The 25,165-nt window shown below is 22.9% G+C and overlaps 1 protein-coding gene across 1 annotated transcript; it reads left to right on the forward strand.

Annotated features, from left to right (window-relative positions):
- Window positions 1-15,882: 15,882 nt before the first annotated feature.
- Bma-lron-11.1 (Leucine Rich Repeat family protein) lies at window positions 15,883-21,177 on the forward strand (the record flags this gene model as incomplete). Its single annotated transcript, XM_043076123.1, has 9 exons — window positions 15,883-16,051; window positions 16,289-16,440; window positions 17,913-18,161; window positions 18,687-18,812; window positions 19,041-19,202; window positions 19,564-19,733; window positions 19,851-19,995; window positions 20,385-20,661; window positions 20,969-21,177. The coding sequence occupies 9 exons, from the start codon at window positions 15,883-15,885 to the stop codon at window positions 21,175-21,177; spliced, it is 1,659 nt and encodes a 552-aa protein (XP_042932057.1).
- Window positions 21,178-25,165: the final 3,988 nt, after the last annotated feature.

A 25,165-nucleotide genomic window follows, 5' to 3' on the forward strand; every position in this document is an offset into this window, starting at 1 on the left:
GTAACATTTATTAATAGCTCGTAACTGTCCACAGGTGTCCTTTTCATGGTCATTCTATTCAATTAACATTTAGTCATCTCTTTTTCAGAGGGAATTTCCCTCACAAACTAATCTTTCTCTCTTTATTCTCTCTTTATCGTAATCTTTTGATTTACAAAAAGGCTGAATAATTTAAATAATCCTTAGGATTATTTAAATTATTCAGTTTTTGTAGTACAAAGAAGGATACATCATCTCTTCACAGAATTCTTTTTTATTTGTCACCCCTGTTATCCTAGTTGATCCATCTTTTTACATCTCGAAATGTCACATTTGATCATTCTTTTTTCAATCAATCTTTCGAGCAAACAAAACAATTTAAATTGCCTATATTTGATAATATGCTAAATACATGCATATTCTCGAGATTACAATCTCGTTCTTTGCTTCTTTCTTTCTTCGGATGTAACGCTCAAAGGTCATTTCAAGTGTCCATCAATTTTGCTACTATAAATTTATTATCAGTTGCAATCATTTATCATTATTATGGAAATGATGCAAAATTTGTTTTGTGAACTTTCTTCTTCTTCTTACATTTTAACATTGAGTTTAATTTGAAATTAAATTTCAAATTTTTTGTAATACGGAAAGTTTAATGGGTAAAGACTGGCTTTCATAGAAAAAAAAAAAGGAAAAAGCCATGATATCACGAGAAAATTGCATTCAAATAATCAGAAAATAATTTATGAGAGTAAATGAGGCAAATAGGAAAAGAGAAAGAGAGAGAGGGACAGAGAGAGAGAGAGAGAGAGAGAGAGGGAGAGAGTTCATTAATATGCTTTATGCAATCTTTGATCATTTTATAAAACCAATAGATTTCATTTAAAGAGAAGAAAAAAATATTTGCTATCATTGTTGTGTTTAAAAATTTAATGATCGCTTTTTTATCAGAACTCAATTACTTAATCTTTTTGTATGTGAGAAGAGAGATGATAAGGCGAAGAGGTGAATTGCTTTCAAATTTTAGAGTTTACTTTAACTTTAAACATGTATCAGTGCTGAGTTTAATTCGAAATAAATATAAATAAATAAATGTATCTCTGAACGTTAAAATTTTGATTAAATTTATTTATGTAAATACAATATAATGCATTGTCATTTAATTGTTAATATTATTTTAATATACTTTTTGCACAAATTAACTAACAAAAAATTATTCAATTTTAAAATGACATTTATCATTTTTTTTTAGTAAATTAATGATAGATGTAATCAGTTAGATTGAACATATGTTATATTCTGAGAGAGAAATTCTAACTAATTTTTGAAATTTATGAAATTTCAAAAGACTATCCGAAATATTAAAATTATACTAATTTGTAATAGCGTTTCCTTTTCTTTTTTTTTTTTTTTTCCTCTCAAATTATCGTTCAACTGCTCAAATTGTTCAGTTAACAGATAAATACGTCTATTATAGTATTAGTGATAATCCGACGATAGTTTAAGTCACGTACGTATGAATAACGTCAATCAATCTTTTAGAATTAACTTCATCCTCATTATACAGGATTATCTTCACATATTCAAACTCTTCACAACCTACCAAATCATATCATTTCATTTTTCTCTTTCATCAAAAAGATGATTTAGTTAGATTAAGTAAGGTTATACTTTTCAGTTTTTTTTTTTTCTAAATAATTACAATTTCAATTTTCAGTAATTATTATAATCTCCTATTTAAGCAATAGTTGATATTATTGTAAAAGAATATTTTAATTATAAGTTTTTAGTTTTAATTAGAAGAATAAATGAAATGCAAAAACAGGCAATCAATACAAAGAATGAAATTTGATCAAAAAAAAAAAAAAAAAAAGGAAGAAATCACTATTAGTATTTATTAATTTTTAAAATTAAAGTATAAATTGAAATGTAAATAAAAAGAATGAATGAAGAAGCTAATTGCATACACTTTTCATTTTCATTATATGTCTAAAAGATCTTTTGAAGAGATGCATTTATCAAATCATTTTCCCTAGAGAAGAGAAATAGACTTTATGAAGATAACAAAATTTGAAATTGGCATCATCTCTTAAAATTTTCCTTTCATATTCATATTAATCGTCTAGGGATTACATTATTGATTCAATTTTCCAGAAAATTCTAAATTCATAAATTTGTTTTTCTATTCTAACTGACTAATTAATTAACTAATTAATAGTAACGATCATGCATTTCAGTTTTTTTTTTTTTTTTCACAATTTTGAATTTTATTACAATATTATTATGAGTGAATAATTTAAACTCTTTAAACATTTTATTAATTTTAAAATAATCATAAATATTTTTTTAGATTATTTGAGAAAAAAAAAATGTGACTATTAATCTGAATTGATTATAATCTAAAATGATAATGAAATTCATTATTCCCTAGCTAATGAGAGATCACTTTAATTAGCTGCTTAATTAGCCTGTAAATTTCAGTAGTATATAAGTTAAATGTGATAACTATCATTTGAAAATGCTAATTTTATGAAATGACCAAAGCGGTAAATAATTCTAATCCTTGACCTCACCTTTTTGCTCTTACCTGTTGCCAATCTATTCAATAAAACATTGTAGTGCAAATCCTATTCAAAATAGTTAAGCCTTACCTTGTACACCTGTCTGTCTCATCTATTCTCATCAAATCAACAATAGTACCATCTTTTCCTTTGACCTATCACCTCCTCTCATTCCCTTTCTCCGTTCTTACAATTTCATTTAAGATTTATTTTTTTTTAAAAAAAAACGAAGTTTTAATTTAACTAAAACGAATCACAAAAAAAACTCTAACAATCCCTTAAGCTAAGTTTGAAGAAAATGCTTATAATCTTTGTACTTTTTAGCTAGAATAATTTAAAAAAATCAATCTTTTCAAAGAAGTGAAAATTTGGAGAGAAAAATTATTCACCAATAATTATGCATTACTGTTTAATTTCAAAAGTATTAAAATATTCATTTTATTATTTCTCATTCAAATTTGCATATTTATATTTTTCAAATGTAACTTTTAACTTCACAACAAACTTTGCAAAATAAATATATCACAAAAATTTTTTTTATTAATCTCTAGAATTTTATAATTAACTGCTTTAATCTATTGGACAGACCATTTTAAGAAGACTATTAAAAAGAAAATTGAAAAATTCAAAAAATTTAATTATAATATATTAGCTCAAAATTAATGAATAGTTTTTTTTTGTTCGTAATACATACATATGACAGAAATGATTGATGGTGACATTTCTGTGACAAAAAAAAAAAAAATCAAAGCTAAGAATAATGAATATTTCATGGTCATATGCTAAAAATTTCAAAGATTACTACTACATATCTGCATTTTTTGAATATAAAAGATTTTTTAAAACTTTCACTAAAATTATATTTTATTTCTTTTCAATAAATCATTCATTCATCTTATGTATTTTATTTTAGAATTGAAATATTTTTGAGAATGAATGAGATAAATGATTTTAATTGCAATTAAATTTTAATTATTTGTAAAGTTTAGTATCTAAGATATGATACATTTATAAATGCTATTTATTAATGCATGTTTACGAGGTTGTTCATAAATTTTGGGTACACTTCATGATAAGGGGACATTTTGGAAACCTTTTCGGTACCACCCATACACCATCAAATAGCCATTAATCAACATGAGTGTGACACACACATACACACACACACACACACACACATATACATGCACATGCATAAACATGCACGACCAATGTGACAATAGCAAGGACAGAAATAGGTGGAAGAGATGATTGTAGTAAATTTCAAAGAGTTAATCATTGATATCAGTGTGCGATCGATGATAACCCGATTCTAACTTTACTTTTCATTCAACTTTTGATCTTTACTGAGTCAATCATTCATTCATCATTCCTTTATTCATTCAACCATTCCATCGAAAAATCATTCAAAGATGAAACAAAATTTAAAAATTTTAATTTCATTTTTTAATTTTTTTTTAATTCATAAAGATGTCTCCCCCCCTTTTTTTTTTTTTTTTTTTTTAAATATTTTCTCATTTGTTTTACATTAGTAGTAAAAATTTCACATGTAATAAATAATAGATAAGTTAATTATTATTAGTTAATGATGAAAGAAAATAAACTAAAAAAAAATTAAATTATATTGCTAGCAGAAAAGGTAGAATTTAATTATAGTATTGCACTGTAATTGTTATTTCATTTCTATTAAGTAATAATAAAAAAATTTTTCCTGCATTCTTGATGATTCTCGAATTTTCTTCTTATCACATCTGTATTTGTTATCATATCATATCATATCTGCACAAATTCATTATGATATAACTCTATTCTAGCTGATAAGTGACATTAGAATTGCTACAAACTCAATCCCTTGGTATATTTATATTTCAATTTGTTCATAATGAACAGTCTCGTCTGTATTTGTCTGTGTCCATCTTTCTTCAATTATTCGCCAAGGTCGCAAAATGCGCCCAAAAAAAAAAAGAAAAAAAAAAAGGGATTTCACATTTTCACATTTTTAATGACCTGTTGATGGCATTTTTTTTTATTTTGGAACTCATTTAATACTCTCTCATCTTTTTTTCTCGATATTTTGTTTCCTCTTGAAAAATTCACACAAAAGTTTGTTTATGTCTCTGTAATGACCCAATTACTTTTATAAATTAGTTATAAGAATGAAATGTGACAAACAGAACAACTCAAAACATCACTTTCTTTATCCAAATTTTATTAAAATTTTATTTAAATATGGATTATTAATAGAAATTACCTTTCTACCTCTTTCATTTTCTCTTCTATTTCTTTGTTTGGATCAGAAATTACCGTAGTAAATAGGAATTTAGTATTGTTTGTTAGTAAAATAACTTTTTACTTTAATTTCTGATTAAATTTTTTATGTTGACAATTTACACTAAAAGTATAATTATATTATATATTTTATCATATTATCATTTTTACAACACTGATAGGATTATTTCTTAATGGTATTATCTTGTCATCGTAACTGAAATGATGGAAATAAACCAATAATTTTCCGTTTCAAGTTTCTGTAACCGGATTGTAATACAAATCCAACCTGATTAGAAATTTGCAAAACTGATATAATCAAATATTTAAAGCTTAAAATTTTTGAACATATGATTATCGTTATCACTTCCATTATAAAAGAAATGGTAGAAATATAAGGAGAATTATTATTTTCACTCATTGCTCATTTCTTTGTTTTAACTTTAATTTAATATTCTCTGTTTCTATTAGATTAAATACCTTAATAGCAAATTACAGTTAATTATGATGGCAATAGTAATTGATAACAATAATCAGTAGTTTATCATAGCTTATCATTTAGGTTAATTGCTTCGTAATTATTTTACAAATTCAAAAGTATGCGAAGAGTTCAAAAATATAAATGTAATGCATTTTTAAAAAAAAAAAAAAAACAAGAAAACATTCATTTTGCTTAATATATATAATTTTAATAAGATAAGTGATAAGGAAAGGTATTATTTATTGATAATCTATTATTCTACTGAATATATCTGCGATTAAATTTAAACTGGAAATGAGAATCAATTGATTTATGAATAAAACCAATAAAATCTATAAGATTCCATATATTTTATCACCTAATCTTTTATACTTTTTTCAATCAATAATTTTTTTTATAATAACTTTACATTTAAATAATGCATCCATTTTTTTTTTTTTTTTTTTGATTTAGAAAATAATTTAAGTAAACACTCATATATATATATATATATGTCATTTTGAAATGAAAGATATTTTTATCAGTACTAAAATATTTGCTACAACTGCTTTACAATAATTTCCAATGAATTTTCAATATTTTTGTAAATGTTAAAATTAGATTTCTAATTAAAATTATAATCTTAAAATGGATGTAAAAAAAAAAAAAGGGAAAATGTAATAATTATTAAAAAAAGTTTGTATTATTTTACAATTCAATCACAAATTGTTTATTTCATTGAACATTACGAATTTCAATTTCAAACAACTTAAATAGCATACTTTTCTTGAATTTCTCTAAATACATACATATGTTAATGAGAAGCTAATTAATCATCGTTTCCCAGGTGACACAAATTTAGAAATGAAAAGTCCAATCCTTAGCAACAACTGTTATTCTTTAACTATTGAAAAAGTTCACTCTTCCATTGAAAGGGTCATTTTATAGAGTGATTAGTCGTCAAATTCACTATCATCCATCGGTTATCTTCTCATTATTCTCCTTCATCTACCGAAATTACTTAGCAATATAAACCTGAATCATTCATTCATCATTCTTCAATTCATTATTATTATTATTTCTATATTTACACTGTAAAAAAAAAATTTTTCCATAACAATAATTTGTAACAATAGCGCCGCGCTACCAATTCAACTAACAATTACCGCAAAAATTTTTTCTTATTTTTATTCTTGTTAACTTCTAAAATTTCTCTTACCAAAAGCTTCTTTCTTTGCTTCTTTTCATTTCTTTCCATTTCTAAAATTTCATTCTTTCTAATTTAATTTAATTTAATTAGACTTAGCTAAAAAAAAAAAAAAAGCTACTCAAATTCTTAAGAGCATAGAATATGATACGATACAGCAAATTAAATTAGAATTTCAGTACAATTCAATTTCATTCACATTTCTTGCTCACATAAATTTTGAAGCTTATAGTAATTTGCTCCTTTTTTTTAAAATAAAAAAATTTACATTTCAAAAGTTAAAATTTGAAAGTTTAATTAAAGCAATTGATTATAGAAAGGAAATAAATAAACTTTGGTGGTTTTTAGAATATATACCTCATCCATCTGCCAAACTAATCATATTTCAGGTTTGAATTCTATTTAATTAACTTATGCATTAATCAGTTATGAATTAGATTTCAGGAAACGATCATCCTTTTTAATTTCATTACCGGCTGTCGATTTATTCTCCTTCATTCCCGGAAGTTATTATTCCGCAATGCGCATCCTCCTACTAAAACAAAATATCGATATTTATTTGATATATATATATAAGTTCGATAAATTGACAAATAGTATTCAAATGATAGTCTTTTCTATTTCCTTTCCAATGATTGATGTGCTAAATTTCTGGTTTACTTTCAGCTGCCCATTTGCGCTTTTAAAACATTTAAAAATTGTAAGTAAAAAAAAAAAAAGGGTGATGGATTAAAGGAAGAATAAGTTATTATTAGGTATAAAATAGTAGTTTTGTAGGTTTTAATAAGCAATTTAAAAAATTAATCCTATCATTTTTACTACTCAATTTTAGGAAGCTAAAATTCATTGCAACAAGAAAAAAAAAAAAAAAAACTCATTTTAATTTTTTCATATTTCGAATTTATGATATTTTCAATTTCATCTACTAATTTCACATAACTCACATTTTTCTTCTCTGTTTTAAAATTTTTCTTTCATTTTTTTCTTTTTTTCTTTTTGTACGAAGTTTTTAGCAACTTTTATATTTTATTTAAATTATTATTATTTTTTTTTTTTTTTTTTTATTAAAAATTATTGATGATGAATAATTATATATGCATAATTTTTGCTGCTGAAAAATTATTCATAAAATAATAAATGAATGTACAATGATTTTTTTATATATTTCAAATTTTTTAAAATTCATTATATAAATTTTAAATTTACTTATATTGTTTACTAAATTCATTGATTTGTTTATGTCACAATGGAATGATTTCCATTTACAATTCGTCAGGAACGCATCAGTTAAATTTGACAATCACATTAGATTGCCTTACGTCATTTAATTGCATTGATAATTGGTTTCTTCGACAAATTTTGAGTGAGTAAATAAGTCTCATTTATTTATTTATTTATTAGTCAATACATTAAGAAAATTTTTTCATTCTTTTATTGAGCTAAAAAAAAAAAAAAAAAAAAAGTTAAAATTAAAATTCATAGAGAAATGAAGAAATGATGTATTGAAGAGAGTTGATTATGGTACCATGTCGTTATTACTTGGCAGATCATTCATTCATGTCAACCATATGTCCTATGTCCCCATTTCTCTCTCTCTCTCTCTCTCTTTCTCTTTCCCTCCCTCTCTCTCTCTCTCTTCTATTATTTCATAAATTATATGCCAAAGATAATAATCATTTATATGAAACAGAAGGCAGCTGCCTTGTTGTTTTCATTGGCCATTCATTCAATCATTTATCTTTGGCTATTTTGATGACACCTTAAACTTACTTACTCATTCCTTTAAGTAATAATTAATATTTCAAAGTAAGCATCAATCAATTTTTCTTTTTTTATCAAATCTAATCAAATTTTTTGCTAATATTACTACTTAGATATTTATCAATCAATCAATCAATAAATCATTCATTTCTATTTTTCATTTGTATGGGAAAAACAAAAGTTTTTTCCTTTTTTTTTTTTTTGGTTTTTGCACTTAACAGCTTATCAGTGTAACTTAGTGATAAGTTAATTCTGGGAAAAAGAAATCATAAAATGAACAAAGACTCATTTAAAGTTATTCATAGTATGCCTCATTAATTATTTTTTAATTCTAATTAAAACAAAAGATGACTCATTTAGCCATTTTATTGATTATAAAATGATACTTGGTATTGAGATCTTTTCCTAAAATCTTTGCTTTTTTTTATCATAATGATAAAAATTTAATTAATTTTAATTTATCAAATTAAAACATTAATCGAATATCTTATCATTCTCTTCATTTTCTTTTTTTTTTTTTAACTGCTAAATTTAACAATATATTTTATTAAGTTCATTACAAAAAGTTGAGAAATTGAATTGTCTGAGCATTTTGATTATAAATTAAATTAGCATTATATCTTTTTCCTTTAGGCTATTTTAAACAAACTTTTTTAGTTTTATTATAATCAAATAATTCACTTCACATTCTTTTCACTGTTTTAACTAAACTTAATTCAAATCTTATAGATTGCAATAAAATATTTTGTTAAATACAATTATTACTTTTTCAAATATTTTTTTCAGCTTTATTATTCTTAAAGCATTTTGCTTTTTCCTCCAAATATTAAACAATAATAATTCGAATTAGCCATTTGTTAATTTAAATTTTTACTAGAGATTAGTAAATTTTAATAAAAGATTGATAAAATAATCATTAAAATTATTAATAAACAATAAAACAAAAAATTACTAATAAATTATTTATAAAATTATTAATAAATCATTTATCAGTGGAAATAATTGAGCGCTAATATCCATAAAATGTAACTTCTGGAAGCTTCAAGTTATCATGAAATTGAACAAGAATTAGAAAACAATATTAATAACTGATAACTGATAAGATAAAGTAATTGAAAGATGATAACATAAAGATGTGAAAAGTTAGATTCTATTGTTTAAAAAATCAGTCATTTTAGAGAATAAATGACGAATGTTTTTATTTTTAAACTAACATAAATAAATCCATCTATGTTCATTAATCATTCCGGAAATTTTCCCCTCAAGATATTTTCCGGAATATTAACCTAGTCATATAAATAATTAATTACCTTATCTTATAGATAATAATCTACGATCATTCAAATTATAAATATTTATTGAAGTATACAATATTCTATTTTTCTGGATAGCATTTCTTTTTTTTAAACCAAATTCGAGGAAAATTACTTTGCATGCATATTTCATTAAATTATAAAAATGTCTTTTTTTAAAAAATTTTTTCAAACTGTCTCGATATGGTTGACAAATAATCTGTAGGACATTTGAAGCTGTGTAAATAGAACACTTTGTTTTACGAAAGTAATATATTTACTATTCATTCCAATTTTTTCTTTTTTTTTTTTTTTTTTTTATTCTTGATAATCAAAATTTTAATAAAATTAATGATGAAAATTATAATTATGTTTAGTTTAACATTGAAATTTGATAGAAACATCAATTTGAATGAGAAAAGTTTATTTAATTCCTAAATTGTAATCTATTCTATAAGATTAAAATAAAATTAAAATTGGAAAACTATTTCTTTATTTTAGCTGTTTTTGTTTTTTTTTTCCGTATATATTCTTTAAGTATTTGTCTTTTCTAATTCATTCAATTTATTCCTGAAATTTTAAAGTTAAATTTTTTAATTACAGATTTGACTTTTTGATTTTACACTAATTTAAAAATTTTTTCTGCACAAACTTTTGAGATTTCAATGTTTTATGAATTTTTTTTTTTTTGCTTATAACAAAATTTAATATTCATTAGCATTTTGCATCAGACTTCCTTCTACTACACTAAGCCAAATAATATAAATGAGATGAAGCAAAGAGATAATAGCTTTTGAAGTTGACCGATTTAAGGTTGACAATTGAATGTGACATCAAAGATTGATTAGCATGCTAGGAAGGATTGAAATCATTAAATGGTATAAATTTTGAATCATTCGATAGCTTTTTTGTTTTTTTCTTCTTTTTTTTTTTCCGGTTGACCTTTTTGCAGATTATGTATTAGCCGCATTGATGGATGAAAAATTATGCATATCAAATGAGAATGTAAACAATTTGATACAATAAAAGTGTGAAAAGGATGAGATGATAGATTGAATGAATGAATAATTTCATTGAGGTCAAAGTTTATCAAGGTTAAATTATGGTAATTTCTAAAATATCATTGCTAATATAGCTGGAAAATTTTTTTTTTTTTTTTCAAATGATTAATTATGAACTATTAATTTGTTTTTTAAGATTGATAAAAACATTAGCGCTTCAAATTGACTTTAGCGCACAAGAAATATGGTAAAATAGAATCGATCAATCGTATTTAACTGTTTAAATTTGCATTTATAAAATTGAATGATTTTATTAATAAGTATTTTGGGTTATTTAAAAATGAAAATTCTTAAATGTTTAAATTTTTTTCGTTTCTTTTTTTAAAGTATTTGTCACTGTGAATAATATATGATAGATATCAATCAGCGGCTTTTTTGTTACAACAATTTTGGTATATGAAACTGATTGGGCAGATGGTACCATTCGATAGAGCGCAAATTACATTTCATCTAACCTTATTGTGCCCTTTAACCTCTTAGCAATTCAAATGAAATAATAACATTTGCATGTAACAATGATTGTATTTTAGATTTATCTTACAAAATTTTAATTTATCTATTATCTAATAGTTATAATAAATCAACAGCTACCATTCATATATATTTTCTATTTTTTTCAAAATTAAATGATAAGAAATGATAAAGATAAAAGTATGAAGAAAAAAAAAATTAATAAAAATAAAAAAAAAAAAGATATGTCTTCTGGAAAATTTTTTTGCTAACAAAAGATGATCAGGGTATGATCATTTGTGATCACAGCATGATCATTTGTGATCAGAGTGTGATTCATTTGCAATAATCGTTTCAGATTTGCAAATGATCATTAATCAAGTGCTCCATTATGCATAATTATTCGTTAGAAATAAACTCATGGTGCGCTATTATCCTCTCATCATTTTTGCTGATAACAATCGGTCGATGAGCGCCCAAATTTAAACTTCTCATTTATATGAAAAAATTATTTATGACATAATGATAGTAAAGATAAAAAAAAAAGAAAACTATTGATAGAGTTCTAAAAGTATTGCAATAAAACTAACTAATTCTGCCCTTTAACCTTTCTGTAAAAGTAAATGAAATATTCACATTTACTGCTTATAACAATGATTTTTCTTCGCATTTATTATACAAAATCTTTGATAAAGTTATAATTATTACCAATTTTTACATGTTTTTTTTTTTTTTTTTTCAATTTTTTTTTTTTTTTTTAACTTATAAAGGACAATTTTATTATTTCTGCTAACAATATTTCATTTATTTTTCAAAATAATACAATAGATTTTTTCTTGATTAGAATTTTTGTTGAATAATAGTAATAATTGTTGAATTTTAATTAATAATAATAATTGTTGGTTTTTTTTTTTTCAGAATTTTGCTTAATTTAGTTTCAAAATAATGCAAAAGAAAATTTTTTTTTTTCATTAGTTTTGAAATAATAATCTACAAGTTATCATGAAGATAATTCTAATCTTTGTTTAACTTTCAAATTGAAACAAAATAATTACATAAGATTTAGAAATTGTATAAAAATTACATAAAATAGTTACATAAAATGTTGATAATAATAATAATAACGGTGACAGTGACAGTGACACCGACTCGGTTGTCTAACATTTAAAACATAAAATAGCTAATTTTGATAACTATCATATCCGTTTGCTTACAATTTACAAGTCTCTTTCAATCTTTCCTCATTATCATGCTGATCAATCTGACAATTTTAGCCATATCCATCATTCGTTTTCCTCTCTTTTTTTTTTTTTTTGCCTTTTTTATGGTAGATAAACTGAAGGTCAATGGTAGGAAAACAAAAATGAGAAGGTCATTTCGATTTTTGATCATTTCGAAAAGCTTAGCTTATTATTCCTTCTTATGCAGTCATTTTGAGCTTAAAAAAAAAGTTTTTTTTTTTCTTTTTTTTTTAAATATTTTGAAATGAATGATTAGCTTAGCTTTTAATTTAATCTAATTTAATTGATAGTTCATACTTTATTACTATACAATTTATTCACTCTCAGAGTTTTTTTTTTTTGTTTTTTGTTTTTTGTTTTTTTGAAGATTGATAATTGTTCATTTTAATGAATGATTAATGGGTTATAAATATGATATGATCAAATTATCCGTATTATCAATTATCACTAAATTACTCTGTTTAATGATAATTATCGATTATCACTTAAATTACTCTGTTTAATGATAATCACCTCTAATATTAATTATCTCTAATATCTTTTCTTCAAAAATTTTATTGCTTTTTTTTCTTTTTTTTTTTTTTTTTTTGAATTATTGCAATGAGAAATTTGATATTAGCGAAATATATAATTGTTTAAATTAATCAAATATTTTATTTTTTAGAAAAAAAAGCACTACTGTAGAAAATTATTTTAATAACGAAATGAATTTTTTATCCTCGTTCAATTTTATAAATTTTTTTTTTTTTTTTTTTAAATGAAATTTTGAGAAAAAATTGTAAGAATTATCAGAAACAATAATAACAAATAACATTCTTTTATCATTAATAATCTAACTATTATTATTTTTGTTTGTTGTTTGAAAAAAAAATTTGTTAACAATCAAATTTTATTCTAAAATGTTTGCTTTTAATTTGTTATCATTAATTAATCAGTCAATGATATTATCATAATTCTTAACATAAAGATATAAAAAATTTTCATCTATCAGGGATAAGATTGTTTTATTTCTATCTAAATTTACTACTTTATTTGAAAAAAAAAAAAAAAAAAAGATAAAAAAAAATCGATGATCAAGAAAAAAGAAACGATATAACGAAATTTTCTTATCAGATATATCAAAAAGATAAGATCACTCAGTCTTTTCATTCATTGCTTAAATGTTAAAATAGTAACTATTTGCAGATGAAATATTCATCCATAAATGTTTACTTTCTTTAACAGTAAATCATATTTTAATCAAATGATGAAAATCATTTTAAAAAATTTTATAATTTTCAAAAAAAAAAAAAAAAAAATTTATAAAATTGAACGAGAATAAAAGAAACATTTAGCCTCTCTAATTCATTTCATTTAAATTACTAAATTTTTAAGAAGCTATTAAAAAAAAAAACGACAAACCAAATTTGGATCACTTTTAAAAGCCACAATAAAATATTTTCCAATGCTTGCAAAATTTCCCAAAATGATCAAATTTGAAATTTATTATTATCAAATATAACGAATATATATTTCAAATCATTTTCCTCTGCTTTTCAGGTATAATTAATTAATTAAATTGCTGTAAGAAAATCAAAAAATATTATTAATAATAGTAGTCTGTTATTCAAAAAATTTTTTCCATCTATTTTTACTTTTTACTTTTTTTTTAAGAGAGAGAAAAAAAAATTCTTTTTCATTTCTTATTTCAAATTAAATTCTAATTTTTTTTTTTAAGATAACCTTAAAAATTAGTTATGTAATAATGAGAAAATACTTTAATGCAAATATTACTTTTGTATTATTTTAGAGGAACGATTAGATTAACAAAAAATTAACACTACCATATGTCAAATAATTTTGCACATTTGCAAATTTCCTTCCAATTTATTCGAATTTGTTTCCAATGAGAAAAATATGCTTCATTTCATTTCATTTTAAAAATTTTGTTAATTTTGCAAAAAAAAAAAAAAAAAAAAAAACTTAAATTGATTCGTTTCAAAACTTTCATTTGTTATTTTTTCATTTCTCTTTTTTATCAATTTTGTAGCAGAAGCATTTTCTTGTTATTTACTTATAACTTAACACGTTTGACGTACACGCTTAATATTAACGTCTACTTTACGTTTGCTTCATATCATGTCTACTTCATATGACATAGTAGTATAATCGTAATGTAATTGAACTTAATTTTAATATTTTTAAAGAAATGAATGAAAATTTTATTGGAATATATAATGTCAACTAAATCACTTAAGCTTATTTTTTAAAAAAAAAAAAGTTTTAAAGAATTTTTTAAAAAAGAAAAAATTAAAATTAAATTTGAATTAAATTTTTCAATTTGTTTATCAAATGATATTGGTAAGAGAGAGAGAGAAATTCCTTTTTTGCTATTTTACTTTTCATTGAAGTGCAGAAAAATACATCGATAATTTCGAAATAACTAGTTTCAAACTTTTGGAACACTTTGTCAATAAAAAAAAAGAAGCAAAAAGGTAGAAAGAAAGGGAGAGAGAAAGAGAGAGAGGGAGAGAGAGTGAAAGATGGAAATGAAAAAATTAGATGAACCATCTTGAAATGATTATCGATATATTGCTGCCTTTAAACAAAACGATTTCATTTTTCTCTCTGCGCATTTTATTTTTTATTTTAAAAAAAAAAAAAAAAAAAGATGATTTTTCATTTCTTTTTTCAATTATAGAATTTTATTTTAAAATGTTTACTTTCTTTTTTTCTTTAAAAAAAGTATAAATATTTGAATAATTAAATAAAGTTTATTTCATTTAATGATAATTAATAATGTAAATATTGATAAATATTGATTATAATTTTGATAATTAAACTGCAAATATTCATTTCAATTAAAATTATTTGAAATTGAAAGAGTTAATTTGATGAGAAATGAACCAAACGTTAAATGCATTTAGTATATTGAAATTAAATGGATTTTTATTTATTATTAAAAAGAAAAAATTAAAAAAAAAAAAAGGATTAAATGAATTTTTAGAATTTTGTTGACTTAAAAAAAAAAATACACTTCAAAATAATTAAAAAATAAAAATGATAAATTTTTCTTTAAAAAGAAAAAATGAGAAAAGGGAGAGAGAGAGAGGGTAAGACGAAGAGAGAAAATATCTCTGTTCATTTTACATTTTTTCCCGCTGTTCTATAATATTTTTAATATAATCAAAAAATTGTTTAAAAATTTCATTCATTAATTTTCAACAATAATTTTATCTTTTCAAATATATTCATTCCATTTGTTAATATTTGTTATTGTTTATTGATTAATGTTTACATTTCTCTTTTAAAATAGTATTTATTTCATTTGTTTTATTTATTCTTTAATAACATTTTTTCTTTCTTTTTTTTTTTTTTTTTTTTTTTGCATTATTTAATTGCAATCAAAAATTTGAACATTTCAGGTCAATTCAATTTAACCTAAAATCATTTTTCATCAACGAGCAAAATATTTGGATTAAACAAATTGAATTTATACTTTTTAATGGACAATTTGTGATGGTTAAAATTTTGAATTGGTGGTTTAGCACCATTATGCAATAATGAAATATAGCAAAGAAATATCAATTCTTTGCCTTATAATACCACAAATTGTCTTTTCAATGTGTCCAAAGGAATGCATTTGCATATCTGGGGAGCAAAAGGTGACACATTGTGATGACACAGTGTTAAATGACATACCAGCATTGCTGGATCCACGAATTACATCATTAAGTATGGTAAATTGTACGTTGAAACGATTGGATCCTGATATTCTTGAATTATATCCTGGTAAGCTCATCAATTTATCATTTTAAATAAAATAATTAAATAAGATTATTTTTTTTTTTTACACTAATTTATTATAAAATAAAGTAAGTTTTTATCAATAAAATAGTTAAATAAGATTTTTTTTTTCACTAATTTATTATAAAATAAAATAAAATTTTATCAATAAAATAGCTAAAGATTATCTTTTTTTTTTTTGGATATTAATTAATATTAAAAAAAAAAAATTTTTTTTTTCAGATTTAGAATATCTTGATTTATCATTCAATAAAATTGATATGATTGGTATGAAAATTTTCAAATATCAAACAAAACTTCAAGTGCTACGTCTTAATGGAAATCAACTTTCATCATTACAAATGGATAGTTTTGTTGGTTTAAGCCAATTACAGGTGATAAAAAATTTTTATTTTAATTTAAAAAATTATCAAAAAAAAAAAAAAGAAGAAAAAAAACACTAGCAGCAATGAAGATAATAAATTTTTCATGAAAATAACAAAATTTTTAATTGATTAATTAATAATAAATTATAAACAAAATTATCATTGATAAAAACTAATAATGAATTAATGCATCTATTAGCATTGATATTATTGCTTTATGATAAAAGATAGTTTATTTAATTGATCAAGTTTAATTGTACTATGATTATTTTACAAAGCAAATAAAGATCAAATCGATTACTTTAAAAATTACATAGTTGGAATTTTATTTTTTTTATTTATTGTTAGAGAAGAGGAAATAATTAAGGGTAAAAAATAATTGTTGGTCATTATTAATTGATTTGGATGGATCAAATAGACAATTCCTTCTTATTTTACCTTTTGCATTGCTTTGTACAATCTCAAATTTCATGTTTTCAAGCATTTTTGAACATTTTTATTATCAATTTACAGAGTAATTATCAGAAATATGACAATGACACAATGACAAAAGCTAAATTCTTTTGTCACTTTGTCATTTAATTTTTTTTTCCTACTTTAAACTTAACTTTTTGTTTTTGTTTTTTTGTTCAATAAAGCTGATAATTTTACATATATATTATATTTTTCAATAATTTATTATAAAAAGAAGTAAGATTTTATCAATAAAATAGCTAAATAAAACTTTTTTTTTTGGAATTAAATAATATTAAAAAAGAAAAAAATTTTACATTTGGAATGTTTTGAATTCTTTGTTTTTTAATTCTAATTTTAGATTTGGAATATTTTAATTTCTTTGTGTAATATCTTCGTATTTTAATATGTAAAAATTCCTGCAATTGGATGGTAAATTGATGATAAATAATTAATTTGAGAAAAAATTTATTAAATTTGTGGAATTCTAAAAAAAAGTTTGAAATTAAATAGAAAAGAAAAATTATCATACAAAAAGATAACCAAAAATGCATACTTTATGTTTAATTAATGTCGGTAGTATTAATTAATTAGCTATATTTGATAATTAATATTCTGTGCTTATTTAATTGCTAAAAAAAGAATTTTGAAAATGGAAATTTTTAAAATGATTTTTTGCAAATTACATCAAAAATACAAAGTGAGAACTGATTAAGGATTACCAATCAAATAATGACAAAAAAAAATAATAAATGTCACACAACTAAAAGACAAAAATAAAACCAAAATTTAGTAAATTTTTAAATTCACAAAAAAAATTTCTGAATTTAAAAAAAAAATTGCTATAATTATTTCAATAATTTTTTAAATCATTTCAAAGCAAAATAATGTAAATCTACCAAAAACAATTTACTACCTTAATAACTATTTACTATTAAAGTAAGTAATTATAAGTTAATTTTAGGTATAAAAAAAAATAAATTTAAATTTAAAAAATTAAGAAATAAATGCAAAGAATAATATTATAGATACTTGATCTCTCGGCGAATCAACTTACTCAACTGGAACCATTTTCATTTTCGGAACTTAATAGCCTTCAGGAATTAATCATATCAGATAATTTGCTCACAATTTTACAACCGGATATTTTTACTGGTTTAAAAAATTTGCAACGGCTAGATTTGTCGAACAATCGATTGCATACAATTGCTGAACATCTATTTGATGATGTGTTAACTTTGCATTCGCTTGATCTCAGCCATAATAATCTTTCAACAGTTAGTTAATTAAATTGATCTTTGCTTATCAGTTAATCAGATATGTTGGGGTTATGAATTAATCAGATATGTTGGGGTTATCAGTTAATTAAATTGATCTTTGCTTATCAGTTAATCAGATATGTTGGGGTTATCAGTTAATTAAATTGATCTTTGCTTATCAGTTAATCAGATATGTTGGGGTTATCAGTTAATTAAATTGATCTTTGCCTATCAGTTAATCAGATATGTTGGGGTTATCAGTTAATTAAATTGATCTTTGCTTATCAGTTAATTGGGAAAAGAAGATAAGCAATGAATAATGATCAGATATAACTGTAAATGCAAAAATTTGCTCAACTAATCTCTTCTACTATTTTTTATTTCTTAAAAAATTCTCAAAAAAAAAAGCGATTGCATTTTGTTTTTGTTTATTTCTTCAAAAAAAAAAAATTTTTTTTTCATCTTTTTTTTTCCTCTTTATTTATTCAAAATATATCAAATTTGCAACGAAAAAAAAGAAATGTTTAATTTTTTTTATTGCAGATAGGATCAGACACATTGGTCAGTTTGACCTCTTTAAAGCATCTTGACCTTAGTTCAAATTCATTCTTTGATTTATCATTCAATGGCCTCAATAATTTGCAGTACCTTAATATTAGTCATAATTTGGTATATTTTAATTAGTATTGTAATTAAATCAAAAATGTAAAAATTTATTTAACAAAAAAAAAAAAAAAAAAAAACAAAAAGTTTTTTAACAGTTCTGATTTTTCTGCTAAATTTCCTGCTTTAAAATAACAAAATAAACTGTTAATTAATACTTTTTTTTTTCAATACTTAAATTTAATAAAGGATAGTAATTCTGTATTAGCATTTTTGCTAAAAGTTTATTTTTAGGTACAACGAATTGAACCATCAAATTATCGTTCATTAAGCTTATTACGTGAGCTTGATCTATCCTTCAATCAAATGATGGAATTAGCAACATCATCATTTGATGGTTTAAACTCACTTGAAATACTTCAAATGACCAATGAACCATATTTGCATTCCATAAAGGTTTTTGCATTTAAGCCTAATTTCATCTTAAAATGATTGTTAGTTGTTTAATTCAAATATTATTTTAAAAATAATAATAATGCAATTCATTTTTGATATTAATTTAAATCTTTTTAATTAAAAGAATAGATTAAAACAAATATTTAAATGGCTGAAATCATAAATATTCTTTAGGCAAAAAGAGTCTTTAAGCAATTTTAGTTTTTAATTTATTATTAGCTTATTTTGGAGAAATATGCATGCTATGAGATAAATATTACTGATTGTACTCATTTCAAAAGGAAATTTTGATGAATTTTATTAAAAATCTATTTTTCTCACTTTTTTAATTTTTATATCAGACATTTTTTTTTTTTTTTAGCTGAATGCATTTTCTGGTTTGACAAATTTACGCAAACTTAATTTATCTTCATGCCATATCTTGGAAAAAATAGATGAGAATGCATTTGAGTACGGTGATCGATTGGAGATTCTCGACTTGAGCAATTGTCAACTGAAACGATTACCGCAAAAACTTGTTGCTTGGACAAAGTATGTGACAACTTTCTCAACGATGACTTATCGTCACATATTGTTATTTTTTTGTTCACTTTTATTTATTATTACTTACTCTAAATTATACTTCAGTAAACTGTACGTCAATTTCAGTTTGAAATCATTGCACATATCCGGTAATCCGCTACATTGTGATTGCGATATGCTATCGTTTCTTCCGGAAGTACTCCGAAAATTCCCAATAAATGCCACCTGTTTCACTCCACCTTGGCTATTCGACAAAAATATCATGCAGCTAGTATGTTATCAGTTTATCATTTTGTGACCATTTTTTTCCCCGCCCTTCCGAGTAATATTTGTGGTGGGCAAACTAATCTGCAAATATCGAAGAGATTTTTGCAGTAGCAAAAATAATGAATCTCTCTACAAAATTAGAATAATTTATTTGTAATTGTATCAAATAATAATATATCAAAGATTACCAAAATCTTTTCCTGTTCAACAAGGTCGAAGGTTAATCTTTTTTTGATAATACAATGGAATAATCAAAATATAACTTGTAAAAAAATATTAAAAATACTTTTTAAAAACTTAATTTGTTAATTTTATTTTTCCATTTCAAATGTATAATTTATAATATTGAATTGAATTTCAATTCTTTTACGATTTTAATTATTTTAATTACAGTCTGAGAATTGTACAACATTAAACGAATCACAGTTAAGCATTGCTATCATTGGTGCTTCATTATTATTTCTCACAATTCTACTACTTCTTGGCATCTGTATCGGTCGACATTTTCCATTATGCAATAAAATTTCTTCAACCAAATATCGTAGTCGGAATAAATGTCGCTCACAGCTATACAGTAAACCTTTTCTTATCACTTCACCAATCAATGATAAATCTGATTTACTATCCGAACAGACTTGCTATACGACAGCAAATCACAGTACTTCAAACGGTATGCTATAAGATAAATTGATAACTAATAGCTTGTTTATTTAGATTTAATCATTTTTAATTGATAATTGATTTAATTTAAGTATTAATGAAAATATCAAATGATAACAGATATAATGAAATTAGAAATTGATCGATTAATTAAATATATTAGAATAAATAGCGCTTATGTAAATAAGCAAAAATCTTGCTACTTATACTATTTGATGATCAAAAAAAAAAAAAAGTAAAATTTTTCAATGAATCAATTTTAAGAGATAAGTATCATATATGTTTACAATTTACTTAATTCTTTTCCAAATTTTCAGGTTTTTCTCGATCAACCGGTCTCTATGACGATGAAGGTTATTACAGTAGCGTAATGTTTCCTGCGGAATATAACGCTTACGAACGTGCACGTCCGATCTATCCGATACCGCCACCTGCGGCAACAATTCCGCAAACATTACCCAAAAGTTTTGCGGATGATAATTTTAGGATTATTTCTGAATATCCTGTGCCTATTACAGAATTATGACTACAGCTTACTATATAGTTAGTAATAGTTGAATAACTGAGCCAATATTTCGTGAGGAGATTTTTAGGATAAATACTTCCGCTATGTTTTGATGTAAATTTTCTTGGCTTAATTCAATTATTGCTGAGTGGAATTGATAAAATGAGAACGAAAATTGGCCCAGGTATTATCAAAAATAATGAAACGGATGTATATGGAAGAGAAGATACCTGTCAAATGCTTAATATATTAATTTTTCAATGAGTTAATTAAAGAGATACACCTGTCGACATATTGCCATTGGAAAATATCATAAGGGAATGGGATAGACGGGTTTTTTTAAGTATTACTAAATAAGTCTTTGAAAAAAAAAAAATAAATTGTAAAAAATGTATTTCTATTTTGACTAGATTTTTTTATGATAGCAATAATTTAATTTGATTAATAAAAAGATTGTAAAATTTTGAGATAAACTGAAAAATATGCTTGAAGCAGTTATCAATTTGCATATATATATATATATATACAATTTGTATGTGTACAAAAATTGTTCATTTCATAAAATTTCATCTGCAAAATTTTACAATGAAATATTATAAAAGTGAAATGAAATTTGCCTACCATCGCTTTTACACTGCTAAAAAAAAAAGAACAAAAAAAAAGTGTCACAAAGAGAATTTTGATTACGGAGAGAAAATCATTAGCGTTGACAATTCCTTCTCATAGCATTAAAAAAAAAAAAAAAATCGTTTTATTATTTCTTCGAATTTTCAAAAAATTTCAGCAATCTCTTCAATAAATTACTGAACATTCTAAAAATTTCAAAAAAAAAGAGTTTGGAATTTTATAAATTTTAATAATTTTTGGAAAATTTTACAAAAACTTGAACAATTCTTAGAAAACCAACTGCGAAATTTCAAAAAAAAAAAAAAAAAATCTTAAATATATAAGCTTAGTAAAAATTATTGGAGGTTCATAAGTTATCATAAAAAATGCAAAAAAATTAAAAGTGAATTTTTGAAATTTTTAGAAAATATTATGAATAACTTTGATTTGCATAATTGATAAATTTTTTTGATAAGATATTATCAGTTCATCCTTTGATAACAATGAAATATTATATGATTTTTGATGAAAAACAAAATTTTTATGGTAATACTTAATCACATTTTACTTTTCTCTTTTATAGCAAAAAAAGAGAGAGATTACTGTAGTTCCTAAACAAAAGAATGGAAGGACTACGGTAGTCCCACAGCAAAAGAAATGGGTTACTGTCGTTTAGCAAAAAAAAGTTAGAAAGAGACAGAGAGATTACTGTAGTTGAAATAATCAAAAATATTTTTGCATTTCAATTCATATAGAAATATATTTTCAGTTTGAATTAGTTTATGTATGATAATTTTAACTTTAAAAAGTTTTTTTTTTTTTTTTTCTTATGCCTCAGCGATTTATTTATTTTTTTATTTCATTTATTTTTTTAAATTTAGCATTTAATTACGTTTAATTTTAAGTATGCAAGAGATAGCAAACAAATTTAAGCAACAAATTGTTTGAAATTGGAAAAAGTTTGTTTAATATCAATTTGATTTCACCTTACAATGAAGTATTCATATGAGAGAAATCTAAAATGTCTAAAATGTCTTCATTGAACTGTCAAAAATTTAAAGCACATTTGAAATGACACAAATTCAATTTGTTACCTTATCCTACTAGGACACTATATATTGCTTTAAGTTATATTTCTGGATAAATGTCCTCTCACAAAGTAATTTAAAGCACATTTGAAATTTGCCTAAATAGGACAAAATATTATTTTTTTTTTCCTTTCCATCTTATGAATAAAACTATTTTAAAGTGTCAATTTATTAATGAAAAAATTTTTCAGATATGATTCATTGAGAAATGAAATAGAAAGAAAACATTCTCAACTTTATGCATTTCAAAAAATCTAAAATATTTCAAACAAACAAAAAAATAAAATTTTACACATAAAAAAATTTTAGTTTGAGAAATATCTGAGATACGAGAAATTCTGCCTTTATTAGTTCTTCAAATTAATAACATAATTTTAATTCTTTAGCACTTACTTTAGGTGCTTATTACTAATTCTTGTATATATATATATATATTTTTTGTCACATTGTATTCAACTTATATAGCAAAAAAAAATGGTTCAATATCTAGAAATTTTAGGTAAATTTTAATATTTCCAACTTTATAATTATGAGAATAAATTTTATTAACTTTACTTTCTTGAAAAATTATAAATATTTTTTTGAATGCTTCTTCTCGAATTATCTAGTTAAATTAATAAATCAAGAATTTACTTGCAGAACAAAAATGAACTGTTTCTTTTTATGATATAAATAAATTCAGAAGAACATCAAATTCACATCCTTAATTGATTTATTTTTATTGTTGAATGAAAGAAAAAAAGGTTTCTTCATGATCAAAGTTATCATTTGAAATCTTTTAGCACCTATAATGACGTACGCTAATAACGTGTCACACGTGTGATTGCCTTTAACATAATACTTCTTCATTTTTAATTTTTCGAAAAGATTAAGTTATTCTGGTTTTTATATCTTTTATTGTTGCTAGATGTGCATCTTATTTGCATGTAAGAATAATTAATTTAACTCGTTGACAACTAAGTAAATATAACTTACATAAATTAATAATATAATTTCTTGAATTATTAAATGAAACTTTCATTTATTCTACCACATAATACTTTTTCAATAACATTTTATTCATTCTTTTGTGTGTTAGATGAAGAAAGGAAGAAAAAAATTTCATTGCCAATGAATTTTTACATAAAATGTTAGAAAAAAAGAATAAATCCTAAACTTTTTTTCTTTTTTTTTAGATTGAAAGTAATAGTAAATAAATTAGTCAATTTTCTGTTTATCTTTGAATTTTTGGCTGAAAGTAATAGTAAAAAGATGCAAATTATCAATAATAAACAAATTATTAATAAGTAATTTATTAATTTATGCAAATGATTTAAACAAAAAAAAAAAGAGATCATACCAAATGCGCCTTTTTGTTAAATGTTCTAATACTTATTTTTAATTTTTGCATAGGTAAATATTGCGCAAAATAAAAATGCAATGAAATAAATGTTAGATCTATAAGTGCTTGAAGTTGTCAAATTTGAAAAATCAATGCATGTAAGCACTACTGATAAACTAAATTTACTTTCCTTATATCATCAAAAAGCTTAAATATAGGTCGAGATTATTATTATTCTCGATTTCGTACTTTATTTTATTACTTTTGATTTTGATCATTCATCCATCATTAATATATCATCAAATTATTTCACAATGTCAATAAAAAATATATTTACCATTCTTTTTTTGTCTTTTTTTTTAATATGTAAAAATAATGCGAACCATTTTAGATAGACAGCTTAACAGATCAAATTAAAAAGTCGAGAAATGAAGTCGAGAAATGAAATTGGTATAACTAAATTTGTCTTTATCATAAATCTCTAAAAGTGTATTGCTGAGATAATTTAATCATTCAGAATTGTTTTTGATAGATTTCTAAGAGTAGTAATAGAAAAAGGATGCTTAAAAAAGAAGCGTTTGCTAGCTTTTAAAATTTTAAATGGAAATAATCAAAAAGCTTATGATTATAAAAAGGTGATATAAACAACAAAAAAAAAATCATAAATTTCAACTTAGCTAAAATGGAACCTTTTTAAAAAGCATTTTATTTAACTTGTCCCTCCTGTTGTGTCAAATTGCATCATTTCTACTTACCTTCTTCTTACCGGAAGCACAAATCTATAATTCCGGATTGTTGTCAACTGAAATTACTGAAGCATAACTTTTAGTCTTATAAATAATGTCTTTTTCACCTTCCATTTATTTATCCTTTTTTCTTTTTTTTTTTTTTTTTTTGTTCTAAAAAAATATAAATGAGTTATTTTTATTTATTCTTCATTCTATTAACTTATTATTGATTTATTGATTTTTTCATTCATTTATATTTTTTTATG

The sequence above is a fragment of the Brugia malayi genome (genome assembly GCF_000002995.4).
Source record: "Brugia malayi strain FR3 genome assembly, contig: Bm_v4_Chr1_scaffold_001, whole genome shotgun sequence".
Lineage (NCBI taxonomy): Eukaryota > Metazoa > Nematoda > Chromadorea > Rhabditida > Onchocercidae > Brugia > Brugia malayi.